Source organism: Thamnophis elegans, chromosome 1 (assembly GCF_009769535.1).
Source record: "Thamnophis elegans isolate rThaEle1 chromosome 1, rThaEle1.pri, whole genome shotgun sequence".
NCBI lineage: Eukaryota > Metazoa > Chordata > Lepidosauria > Squamata > Colubridae > Thamnophis > Thamnophis elegans.
In genome coordinates, this window is record NC_045541.1 from 29,983,458 (window position 1) to 29,997,227 (window position 13,770).

The 13,770-nt window shown below is 42.0% G+C and overlaps 1 protein-coding gene across 1 annotated transcript in view; it reads left to right on the forward strand.

The window, feature by feature from the left end:
- Positions 1–13,770, forward strand: part of GRB14 (growth factor receptor bound protein 14) — a 67,858-nt gene that overhangs the window by 29,061 nt on the left and 25,027 nt on the right. The window contains exon 3 of the mRNA XM_032238868.1: positions 2,528–2,684. Coding sequence (XP_032094759.1) covers positions 2,528–2,684 — 157 coding nt within the window. The remainder of the gene's footprint in view (positions 1–2,527; positions 2,685–13,770) is intronic.

A 13,770-nucleotide genomic window follows, 5' to 3' on the forward strand; every position in this document is an offset into this window, starting at 1 on the left:
TATTTTACATGCGGTCTATCAACATGACTTGGCTTACTGCACATAATGCTGTCTCAGTACACCCAGTGTGGGCTGGGTCATACATGATGCTGAATCATGTAGTTGTTGGGTTTTGACTTGTTACATTTAGTGTAGCCTAAGCGGGGTGGGGGTTGGACTAGAAGACCTCCAAGGTCCCTTCCAACTCTATTATTCTATTCTGCTCTGCTCTCCTCTATTCTACCCTACCCTACTTTACTCGAATCTAACTATTCTAGTTTATATACTCTAGTGTGGCCTAAAATGTTGTGTGAACCTAGGCAATTATGATTTATGGTTAAATAAAGAATGACTTCACAGAATGGGAGTTTCATTGATAATTCATTGCAGCTGCATAAATCTAAATATAACGGACATTTATGTATCATGATAGGGTAGAGCTATCTAACCTGGGTTGCAAAAACATAAACAACTGTTAGATGGCAGCAAGGAGATATGGGGCAACTGATATTTGTACCACAGCCATGGTAATGTTAGCACACTGCAATTCTTGCATATATGCAAGTTGTATTTGGGTGAAATGCGTGAGGAGAGACTGTACATCCTGCACTTAGTAAACAATGGTTTTTATCCTGATAGGGCCAATGCACTTCTTTTATGAATTGATTAAAACAAAGCAGAATAGTAAACAATTAGTTTTGCTTAATATTGGACTATAATGTGTCATAGATTCCTCAGCACCATGTAATAGCGGCATCCCAAAATGAGAAGAATAGATGAGTATGGATATGGAGTGGAGTGGAGAGGGAGGGAGGGAGGGGAAGGGAGGAGAGGAGAGGTTGGTTCTATAAAGCTTCCACTTCTCCTAAAACTCTGAATCTTGGTTAGATCAAAAGGAATTGCTATAAATCAGACAATTGAAATCATAACCTTGTCTACTGTAGGATTTCAATAGCATTTAGTCTGGTGAAAAACATCCCTTTATAGTCATAGTCTATCCAAAGCCTTTTTAAATGGAGATACCGAGGGTTGAACCTTGGATCCTTTGCATACAAAGCAAGTGTTTTGCCACTGAGCTATGGCTCTAAACAGTTATTAAATGTATGATAATGCCATTGAAAATCACATACAGCACAATTCTTATTGTGGATGGTTTTTTTCCCTATAGCCTGCTACTGTCACCTACTAATGAAACTAATATTTTAATTGGGAGTATGAAAACACGCACACACACGCACACACACAGAGCTAGTCTTGTGATTGTAACAAAAGGAAATACAAAACTCCATATAATCAAGAGTGCAGCCTCCTCAGCTGCTGCTAATTTGGGGAAAATTAAATTACAATTCATTTTAATTAGATTTAAATTAAGCCGGATAGCTTTAAGCATGGATAAAGCAGAAGTGGGAAGATGATAAAATCAGATAGACAGACAGATGGATAGATAAGATAAAAAGCTAGGCTACAAGAAATAAATGTTTCTTAATTGCATGGTTTTTTTTTTTTTACAATGATCATTTTTCTCTTGACGCCTCTTATATATGTTTTCTCAGCACCTCCAGCAAAATCCATATCCTCAGTCCAACAAAGTTTACACATCGGAATTGCTCCCAGAGTAACACTGGGCCAGTTATTTTCTGTCAGCTCCGCTTGCCATACAGGGATGTTATTGTGAAGAAAAAGAGAGCTTTGTGTTGGCTGTCTTGAGCCTCTAGAGCAAGGGTGTCAAACTCAATTTCATTGAGGGCCGCATCAGGCTGTGGTTGACGTCGGGGGCCGGGAGGGCTTGGCTGATTGGGAGGGCGTGGCCGACTGGGTAGGCGTGGCCAGCTTGACACCACTTCCCAAACTGCCGGCATGTTTTCTCTTTGCACTGGGCAGGCCGGGCTAAAGCGATGCAGGCCAGTCCCTTACATTTTCCAGGATGGCCCTGCGGGCTGGATCCAATCACATAGCGGGCCGAATCCGGCCTGTGGGCCTTGAGTTTGACACGCCTGTTCTAGAAGAATGTGGGAATATAAAATTAATAAATTCAGGTAGTCCACAACTTACAACAGTTCGTTTAGTGACCATTTGAAGTTACAACACACTGAAAAAAGTGACTTATGACCATTTTTCATACTTACAACCATTGCAGCATCCCCATGGTCATGTGATAAAAAATTCAAGCACTTGGCAACTGACTCATATTTATGATGGTTCCACTGTCCGAGGCTCATGTGATCTCACCTTTTGTGACTTTCTGACAAGCAGAGTCAATGGGGAAGCCCACTTAACAACCATGTTACTAACTGCAGTGATTGACTTAACAGTGGCAAGAAAGGTCATAAAACGAGGCAAACCCCATTTAACCGTCTCGCTTAGCAGAAATTTTGGGCGTAGTTGTGGTCATAAGTCAAGGACTACGTGTACTATTACTTTGCTTGTTTCCCCCCCCCCCTTTTGGTAGTAGATCGGCATAAAGCAAGTAGTATAATCATGGTAATGTTGGTAACAAATAGTATTACATGTTAATGCTATGTTCCATGTCTTTTTTTCTTTTTAATAGGTAATTAAAGTATATAGTGAGGATGAAACCAGCAGAGCTTTTGAAATACCAAGTGATATAACATCCCGAGATTTGTGCCAGTTGCTAATACTAAAGAATCATTACGTTGATGATCATAGCTGGACCCTCTTTGAACGCCTCACTTATTTAGGTCTTGGTAAGTATTACTGGCTTTTAAAAGCGGCAATATTTGTTGGGTATCGCTAATGGAGTGGAAAATTGAGGAGGCAGAGAGTAAGTCTACAATGTTAGAGGCATTTGTATATGTTAGAAACAATGTGGTAGGATTTACTTGCACAAACATATGCTCACACCAAGGACCTTAATCCTCAGATGCCCAGATTGTAGAAAAATGAGCTAAATCCTTCCCTGGCAGCAAATCCATAGCAAATCAGGACAACTTGCGGTAAATCCCACCCTGTTGTAATGTCACTGCACAACCCTTTCGACCATCAGCTGTCGGCTGTGACCAGGGGGGCATTTGCCCAGGTTCGCCTGGTCCGCCAGTTACGGCCCTACCTGAACCGGGAGGCTCTCGCAACAGTCACTCGAGCCCTTGTGATCTCTAGGCTGGAATACTGCAATGGGCTCTACATGGGGTTGCCCTTGAAGAGCATCCGGCGACTGCAGTTAGTCCAGAATGCAGCCGCGCGAGTGATAGTGGGCGCACCGCGGTTCGCCCACATTACACCCATCCTCCGCGAGCTGCACTGGCTACCTGTCGGTCTCCGGGTGCGCTTCAGGGTATTGATGACCACCTTTAAAGCACTCCATGGTAGTGGATCTGGATATTTGAGAGACCGCCTTCTGCCGATCACCTCCCTCCGACCGATTAGATCGCACAGGCTGGGCCTCCTCCGAATTCAATCCGCCAGTCAGTGCCGACTGGCGACTACGCGGAGGAGAGCCTTTTCTGTTGCAGCTCTGACCCTGTGGAACGAGCTCCCCGTTGAGATTCGTACCCTCACCACCATCCAGACCTTCCGCACAGCCCTCAAGACCTGGCTCTCCCAGCAGGCCTGGGGATAGGTTTCCAATTTACCCGCCCGAGTGCTGACTGTTGAATGCATGTTGTGGTTTACCATTTTATTTTGTTCACTATTGTTTGTCTCTTGGTTGCACCCCCTCCCCTTGTGATTGTAAGCCGCCCTGAGTCCCCTCAGGGAGAAGGGCGGCCTATAAATCTCAATAAAATGTGAAAATGTGAAACCCCCCCTTTTACACCTCTATATCATGATGCCACTGCAGGACAGAGCTTCCATAGTGATATCACTGCACATGCTCAGATGCTGCATATCTTGTTTCTTGTCTGCTAAAAGCCCCCCTCACCCCCAAAACAAAACAACCCCCCTCCCCAAACCAAGGCCTTTTCACACAGCTGTTTTTTTTTCCTGCTGGTAATTGTTGCCAGTTGCTGGCTAAGAAAAGACTTAGCTGTAGTCTTTAGATGCTTGTTTTCCCTAGCAAGGAATAATCAAAACACCATATATTTATGTACCGTATTTTTTGGCTATAAGACGCACCGGACTATAAGACACACCTAAATTTACAGGGAGGAAACAAGAAAAAATAGTCTTTGGCTTCTCTGCATTACATTTTTGCCCTCCCTACACCCCAGAAGCACTCTGCAGTGCTCCATATGTCCCATTTTTGCCAAAAATGAGCCCGTTTTTGGGCTCCCAAGTCCTCTGTGCGTCGCGTTTTCGCCCTCCCCTGCCCCAGAAGCACTCTGTTGTGCTCTGCATGGTCCGTTTTTGAAAAAAACGCACCCATTTTTGGCCTGCAGAGTGTTTCTGGGGAGGGCAAAATCGTGACAAGCAGAGGGTTTGGGAGGCCAAAAACACCTGTATTTGGTCTATAAGACATAACTAAATTTTCACCCACTTTTAGGGGGGGGAAAGGTGTGTCTTATACTCTGAAAAAGATGGTATATATTTAGGCTTTTGCTTGGATTTTTTGGAAAAAAATTCTGGGAATCAGGTTTCCTCAGTTGACTTCATTAGTAATATTGAATTGGGGTGGACACCCACCCCAAAAGCCAAATAGTTTTCCATATTACCAAGGCTATCTGAATCCAGCTCCTCTTTAAACCTTATCCTTCTGTTTAAGCATACCTTGCTTTTTCTCTTTACTTCTTTACTTATTAAATTTATATTCTGTCCATATCATTAGCAAGGCACTCAGGACAGCTTATAAGAGAATAAAAACATGAATATAGAGACATTAAAGCATTAAAAACATTGCAAACACTAAAATAAACAGAGATTGGCTAAAATTCAGAACCAGTACATGAACAGAATGAAGGTGGCTCTTTCTTAATTCACTAGCCACCCATTGGCTTCAAGCCAATCAACAAGAAGTTTTCACATTTTTGGAAGGCCAAGAGAGTGGGGTGAATCTCACTTCCAGCAACATGATGTTTCAAATGGTGGGGGCCACAGCAGTAAAGTCATCTTTACTCATGGTTACTATCCCTAAATATTAATTAATTTAATAATCAGAAACCTGCAGCATTCTTTGGCTTGATGCAAATTAGTAATAGCAATATTTCCTTCTGTGATGATATGAAAAACACACCAAACTTTACTGTAAACTTGATTGAATATAGCTTTAAAAATGGGAGGCAAAAGTCCTCCTCCTTCAATTATCTGGGGAAAATTGGACAATTTGACTCCTGCTTTTGGCATGAAGTATCCACACATACTTTGCATCTTTGCCCCTGCCCTTAGCCTCACGTATTGTTTGTTCCCCAGCCATCCAACATTTTCCCATTTCTGGCTTGCAAGATAGAGGAAAGATGAGATTCACTATGGGTAGGAAGCTGGAATGAGATTTTAATTTGAGCAGTAGAATAATTAATCCCACAATGCTTACCTTCAAAATCTTTCATCATAGTTATCCTCCTGGGAAATAGGTTGAATTTCTGGGGAAAAAAACAGAATTAAGTTTACCTAGCAAGATATTCCAAATTCACTCTTAGGTGCTTATTAATTCATTTTCTTTATTTACATACTGTCTCTTTTCACATTAGCTGTGTTCTGTTTTGCTGACTAATCTATTCAGTTATTTAGAAATGTGTTCTCATGAAGAACCAATAATGGAAGAGAAAAAAATCTGCAGAACATGGCGGAAGCAAGAGAAGGTGCTGATAGCTTGGATTTGTTGAGAAGCCAAGATCCAGAGATTGAGTGCACACTTTTACCAATGTAGAGTTTGCTTTGGAATGAGTTAGCCTGAAATTACATAATTCTTGTTGCTAAAATGTCCTAACAGTTTGTGGGAAACTAGTATTGTAGAATGCCCTATTGGCCCCAGTAAGGTTAAATTCACCCACCTGTGTGTTTTCAATAGACATAGCTCATTCTTAATCCCAATGTGTGGAATATATTAAGGTTTCCATCTCTGATAATTGTATCTACTGTTGATCAAGGCTTGCTCGTGGTTGTAGCATGATGCATTTGTATTGTGCCCAATAGAATGTGTGTGGATAGGTGTGCATGTACTACACATATGTGACTTTTACAGTTTTGTAGTTCTATTACTAAACTAGCCAGGAAGGGTACCTGGCACCCTGAGAGAGGAAGTCTTTTGTTTTTTAATTTACAGAACTTTAATACTTGTGTTTATAAACTGAAGTGGTACATATGATTATCAAGATTAAAGAAAATAAGACATTTAAAATGCGGCAGCCAAATAATGTAAGATATGGTGCTTTCCTTCTCCTTTTTCTCCCACACTTAATGACAAACAACAACTTACTATGCATGTCTGAGTTCCAAAATAATTTAACCGAACAAGCCAAGCTCAGCCAATTCAGTTTTCCTCAAGTCCAGTTGCATTAAAGACTCAAGAGATACAGATCACAGAATATTCTTGTTCTCCATGGGTGTCTTCTCCAGCATAAGTATACTTTTGAAATTCAGTTCAGTTCGGTTTAATGACAGAACTAAACCGCATGAAGGAAAAGAAAACTTAATGCTGTTTTTGCCCCTATTAATGCACAGGCTTTTAAATGCCACTTATTTCTCCTTGTTTGGAAAAGGAGAGAATACAGTCGGGGTGTTGCATAAATCAGCTGAAACACGTTTTTCAGCCTTGCTTCTAATGAAGAAGCTGAGAGAGGAAGTCTTGAAGTGAACCTGACTGAACACAGGGACATGGCCATGTTCAGGGGCCTATACCCGAATAGCAATAAAGAAAGCAAAACATGTTTATTTCTCCTCCTTACTGCATTGGAGGGCTGCTATCTAGAGACCCCGTATGGTAGTGAATTCCAATCTGGGCAGTGGTGGGATTAAAAATTTGTTACTATCGGTTGTCTGGGTGTGGTGTGGCTTGGTGGGCGTGGCTTGGTGGGCGTGGCAGGGGAAGGATACTGCAAAATCTCCATTCCCTCCCCACTCCAGGGGAAGGATATTGTAAAATCTCAATTCCTTCCCCATTCCAGGGCAAGGATACTGTAAATTCTCCATTTCCAGCCCACTCCAGGGCAAGGATACTGCAAAATCCCCATTTACACCCCACTTCAGGGCAAGAATATTATAAAATCTCCATTTCCACCCCACTCCAGGGCAAGGATACTGTAAAATCTCCATTTCCATCCCACTCAAGGGCAAGGATACTGTAAAATCTCCATTTCCACCCGACTCAAGGGCAAGGATACTGTAAAATCTCCGTTTCCACCCCATTCCAGGGCAAGGATACTGTAAAATCTCCGTTTCCACCCCATTCCAGGGCAAGGATACTGCAAAATCTCTGTTTCCACCCCACTCCAGGGCATGGATACTGTAAAATCTCCATTTCCACCCCACTCAAGGGCAAGGATACTGTAAAATCTCCGTTTCCACCCCACTCCAGGGCATGGATACTGTAAAATCTCCATTTCCACCCCATTCCAGGGCAAGGATACTGTAAAATCTCCGTTTCCACCCCATTCCAGGGCAAGCATACTGTAAAATCTCCATTTCCACCCCACTCCAGGGCATGGATACTGTAAACTCTCCATTCCCTCCCATCCCACAAACCTGCTTGCCAGCCCTGTTCTCCTATGCAGGGCAACAGAAGAAGACCCAGCTGATCAGCTGGGACTCGGGAGGCAGTGACTATTATGGAGGTGGAGCCAGCCAAAGGTGGTATTTGATGGTTCTCTGAACTACTCAAAATGTCCGCTACTGGTTCGCCAGAACCGGTCATAACTTGCCTTCAGAGCAGAATACCACCTCTGCATCTGGGGTAGAAAAAGTGTTTATGTTCAGTTTGTGAAGCGTTGTACTGATAGTCACTCAGATTCACTATAGCCTTGACTCCATGTGGACAGACTCTGGTGGTGACTGAGGCCTTACCCTGTTATTTGAGACCCCTTTGGTTTTTGACTTCCAAAGAATTGGATAAGATGCTTCCTCAGTTACCCTGTGCCATGGGTCTCCCAGCTTGTACAGGGAGGGGAATGGTTACTACTTGGACCCTGGGAATTCTCAATTCCACCTTTTGAAGAAGCCATCCCCAGACCTAGTGGTGTTAGACAACTATATTTTGAGAAAAGGTTGTTGTGGAAGTGGATTATCTGAAGTCTGCGGTGGTGCAATGCAGTGGCACAATAGTTAACTGCAGGCTATTTCTGCTGACTGCCAGCTGCCTGCAAATTTTGGCAGTTCAAATCTTACCAGGCTCAAGGTTGACTCAGCCTTCCATCCTTCTGAGATGGATAAAATGAGGACCCAGATTGTTGGGAGCAATATGATGACTCTGTAAAACCACTTAGAGAGGGATGTAAAGCACTGTGAAGCGGTATATAAGTGTTATTGCTTTTCAGTCAGGATTCAGGCCAGTTTTGGGGTGGTATTGGCATCCTTTTGGACTGCCTGCAGGGGTTGGGGGCTGAAGCCATCTTTCAGTAGTTTCATTCCTGCCTTGTGTCTCTGGCCTCAGAGATATGCCTCTGCCTTTCCGGAGTCTGGATGGGAGAGAACAGATTGAAGTTGAACCCTAGCAAGTTGGAGTTGTTGATATATCAAGAACCCTTGTTACTACCAGAGTTACTCCTTCTTGAGCAAGCTCTACCTACTTGGCCAACAGGTTCATGACTTGGTACTGCTGGACTCACAACTTCTTCTGCATCAACTTCAGTTGGTGTACCACTGTAGCCTTACTTAGGACGGGAAGACTCAACAGCAGCAATTCATGCTCTTATTTCCACCACCTGGACTACGATAATGTACTTTATTTGGAATTTTCCTTAAAGAAGTTTGGAAATCACCATTGGTTCAAACATGCAAGAGCTTCCCTACTTTCAGATTCCAGATATTGGGAACACAGCATCAGTTTTTACAAATGCTGCATTGGTTCCCAATTAATTTTGGGTTCAATTTAAGGTGCAGGTTTCAGCCTATAAATGCCTTCATGGCTTTGCATTCAGATACCTTCAGGACTGCCTTCTCCCACCAACTTTAGCTTGACCGATCTAGAAGGCAGAAATTATTGTAAGTTGCCCAATCTCATAACATTTGGAGGCCAAAGGTCCCATTTTTCCAATAGTGTTGAAGAGATTATAGAGATTATAGAGATTAGGCTGGCATCTTCTTGATTGGCTTTTCTGAAGCTACTAAAGACCCCTTTCCTTGATCTGGATTTTTGTTGCCCTTTATTCTCTTACTATTCTAGTGTTGTTGCAGTTTTATTTTTATTTGTTTGTTTGTTTTATATTGTATTTTTCTCTGTAAACCACCAAGATTTGTTTTTGATTGTACATGTAGTCTTCGATTTACAGCAGTATGTTTGACTGTTGCAACATCCCCCCTGGTCAAGTGATTTGCATTCAGATGCTTGACAACTGACTCATATTTAAGGCGGTTGCTGTTGTGGGGTCCTGTGATCCCCTTTTGCGACCTCCTGACAAGCAAAATCAATGCAGAAGCCAGATTCACTTAACAACCATGTTACTAACTCAATAACTGCAGTGATTCTCTTAACAACTGCGGCAAGAAAAATTGTAAATGGGGCAAAACTCGCTGAACAAATGTGTCACTTAGCAACATAAATTTTGGGTTCAATTGTAGTCATAAGTTTCAATTGTGGTCATAAGGACTACCTGTATTGACATACAAAATATATAATAAAGAAATGCTAGCCTGATTCAAAGAGGGTTTGATGGTCCTGATAATGGAATATGATCACAATTGGTGCTATCTCCTGCTACCATATATTTCCTTCCTGCTGCTCTCAGACCTTGCAAGATGCATTTTTTTATTATTCTCACTTGTTGCACATATTAGTGTGGCAAGGTGGCTTGTGATCTGTTCTGACCCAGGCTTCCTTAGAAAGCAAGAAGCAAAGTCTTGTTCCCGACAAAAGCTCTTTTATTTATTTGAATGGATTCCTTTCATTCACAATCAGCAGGGTTTTAACAAACAGTATTTCAGAGGAATGTTTATCCACACGCACCTTATCTCGTTTAGAGCACTTCCAGTTAACTAGCTTCCAAACACAGGGCAAAGCAAAACTTGGCACAGAGTCTCTTATAATAACAAACAGAACTTTCCTGACCAAATGAACGAATTGTTTCCTGCAAAAGCACACTACCCATTCGTTCCTCTTTTGTTTCCTCTGGGAGGGGCCAATCACTTCCAAGGTGTGGCTTTACTCTTAAGTCGACCCTGCTTTCTTAGTTGTTTTTGTCTCCTGGCAGCTCTGCGCATGCGCACACTGGGAACAGGCTCCAGCTGTTCTTCTGCCTCATTGCTGTCTAACTCACTCTCTACCTCCGACGCAGAGCCCTTGTCTGAGCTTTCCTCAATCCCCAGGACTGGCCCGTGTTCCTCTCCAACCTCCTCAATGTCGGATTCTGCTGCTATCTCTTCTGGCTGCCGGTGGGCCACAAGAGTGATCTATCATGCCCTGTTTTTTGCCTTTCACAGCAGACTATTAAGATATGGCTGGACAACTCATCCAAAGTTTCCAGAATTTTTTTTTAAAGTCTATATACTGGGGAGGGGGAGAATAATTCCATAATTTATATTTAGTTTCACATTCCTTGACCTTAGGGTCAACCCAACATAGCCAGTCAAAATATTGTTGCAAGGGCATTGTTGACTGTCCTGGGGTTTAAAGAAGTGTTATCCCCCTGCATATTTCTGTGGGGACAGTAGATACTGCCTTCTAAATTACATTTTCTTCTACTGAAAGAGATCTGTCAGCATCCTCTTACAGGGTCATAAATTATCCCAGTGCAATTTGATTTAAAGTCCGCTAACACAATAGAGGAATTCAGAACTACAGCTGTCGAACTTCTGAAAGCCTAGATCAAACAATACTGTTTTGGTAGCATTTTAGCCATAGTCCACAAGCTGGTGTTTAAAAAAGAATCATGGAAGTTGAGGGAGAGAGAGGGAAACTGACTTTTAAAACGGGGGGGGGGGGGGGGGGCTACGTTAGTAATGTTTGCTTAGGCTTATGAGAGCAAGTGCTTTAGGGGAATATAATAGTTTATGCCTAATGTGTAATTGTGAAATATGCCCCTAATGTGGAATTCATTTTAGTGAGTATTTTTTTTTACAAATGGTTTCAATACCTTCCGTGAACAACTTTCAATAAGACAAGCAATTTAAAATAAATGAGAGAGAATAGCAGTTACTGAAAGCGACATAAAATAGCTCTTTGCAATCCATTGCAATCCTTCATTTACTACAATTGCCATCGTGTCTGGGAATGCTTTCTTTACACAAAGCCATCTTTCTCTGGATCCTTTTCAGCCATGATGTGAAGTTTGAGAGCCTCTCTTTCCCTTGTATCAATATTAATTACAATTATTTCACAGCTTCTGTTCATTCTCTCTTCTTGTCGGTACTAAACTACCTTCAGTCATTGGCATTAACAAATACAGTAAGTTAAAATACTCAGAGGCAGTGAAAAGAGAAGGAAAAAAACCCCGGAAACCTATGAGAGCTGTAACCAGAGTTCATGATTAAAACCTATCTTTAATGTGTTACAGTAGTGCAACCACAGATTTCCTAAATCCATGCCTTGATACCAAATTTATCTTCTTTTCTTCCTTAAACGCCTTTAAAGTTTCTGAATTGGTTTCTGTTATAGAGATGCAATTCCTCTTTGGATGGGTCAGTGATCCCATCATCCTTTCCCCAAGAGTAGGATTCACATTGACAATGCTTGCCGATGATTTCCATTGGAATGCAATCCTACGCGTCGGAAGGAATTCTTTGTGTTTATATCACCAAAAGACCTTTTCTCTTGGGAACTTAGATCTGCAGGAAATCAAGAGTTCTTGGGCCGAATGGAACCTTCCCCAACAGCGGTTTTAAAAAGCCCCCCCCCAAAATCCTTTCCAAAGTATTGGGACCCTGCTGATCTAGGTTAGGGTTCAAAGTTTGAGTTGTTGGGAGTTAGGCAGCATACAAATTTAATACGGAGGTAAATAAATAAATTCACAGGAATCTCAGATCTGAAATGTGCAAAGAGCACCAAGCTAAATAAAACTGTCTGCCTTCATAGAAGAAGTTAGTAAAAGTTCTGGGCATTGTGTATAAAGCAGTGGTTAAAGACACCTGCTATTGTTTGACTAGAAACTCAGAACCAAGCACAGCAGTCTTTGCCACAATTCAAACACCTACCACAAAGGCCTGGAACAGGCATCTTAATTCTATTAATGGTCTTAAATGACCTTTTCTCTTCCCCATTTCTTCTTTCCAAATGTTGTAGTCCGCTGGCGGCCTGTGGAGTTGGCAGCAGAGTTGGACAGTGAAGAGGTTGGGGAGGAACATAGACCAGTCCTGGAGTATGGGGAAGGCTCGGACAAGGGCACCGCATCAGAGACGGGGGGGGGGGGCAGGGACATCTGGGAGTTATGTGCTGCCTCCAGAGCCTCCAGAGTTGGACATCGGCGAGGCAGAGGAACAGGGGGAGCCTGTTCCCAGTGCACGCATGTGCAGAGCTGCCAGAAGGCAAGAACAGTTATGACAAAAGGGACGATTCGGGAATAAGGCTTGGAGACGATTGGCCCCTCCCATAAGGCATAAAAGAGGAGCCTTTGTTCATTATGGTCGGTTTAAACTGTGCTCCGTTTGACTGTGTACTCTGTTTTGGCCTTGCAAAGCTAATTGGCAATTGGGTGTCTGGCAATTAGGTCTTTTACCCTGCAAGACTGTGGCAGACTTCTGTCGGACTCTTCACAAACTGGTTGTAAATCATTCATTACAGGCTATGAATGAACATAATTCACAGCCGTTTAAATAAAGGGTTTGGGGGACTAAGTGTGTGATTCTTACTGACTCAGAAAGCCTAGATCAGAACACTAAAAGAATATTCTGCCCTATTTGGAAAGTTCTGGGAAAGGGAAGTTAAGTGAAGCAAACACAGCATACAGTGCTGTTTTGAAAGTAAGTAGCATAGAAAAGGAAGATGCTGTTTTCGTCAAAGAATTCAGTGCTTTATTTACCAAAGTCAAAAGGTATTGCAGAAGCAGGCACGCACGCACACACGAACTAAAAGAAGATTAAAGACAGGAAAAGAATTCACAGCTGGGATTTAGCAGAAAAAGCCCATGATGCATAACACATCTTGAGCTCTGCTAAGTATTCACCTTGACAGGTAGAAAAGCATGCTTGATATATTTGCCTCTAATTTTCTCAGTTGCTATCACAACTGTGAAAATAATATGTTAATAATAATAATAATAATCCTGTCACATTCCTTCACAGTTGCACATGAAACCTCTCTTGAGGACCCCTGTACAATGAGCAAGGATGGGGATGATTCAAAAGCACTGATCTCTGTTTTTGTCATTGTGTGGATCTTACGAAATGTATCAGGTTGTTTCCTAGTAGAAAACGGTGAAAGAAAATATGCTTTGGTTTTTCTAGTTTGAGAATAAACAATTCATGTTAAGATAGCAGTTTCAAACTCTTTTTACTAACACTTGGCAGCTGCTCCAGAGCTTGGAGGTCTAAACTTGTGAATTGTAGTAAATTGAAAATGAGATTTTTATTTGCAACAATAATGTCAGGTTTCATAACAAGTGTGTGTGTTAAATGTTTACACACCATATTAATTATTAGAAAATCACCCTCTTCTCTTTGCTGTGTACTGCCAACTGCTTTTAACCTTGATTTGTGCAGCTATAATATGCCCAGCATCAGTCTTTTAACATTTTGCTGCTTGATTATATTTATTTCCAAATGATTTGGGCAAAAAAGCAGTTTTCTAGCTAAGAGCACTGATCTGAATTTGTCTCT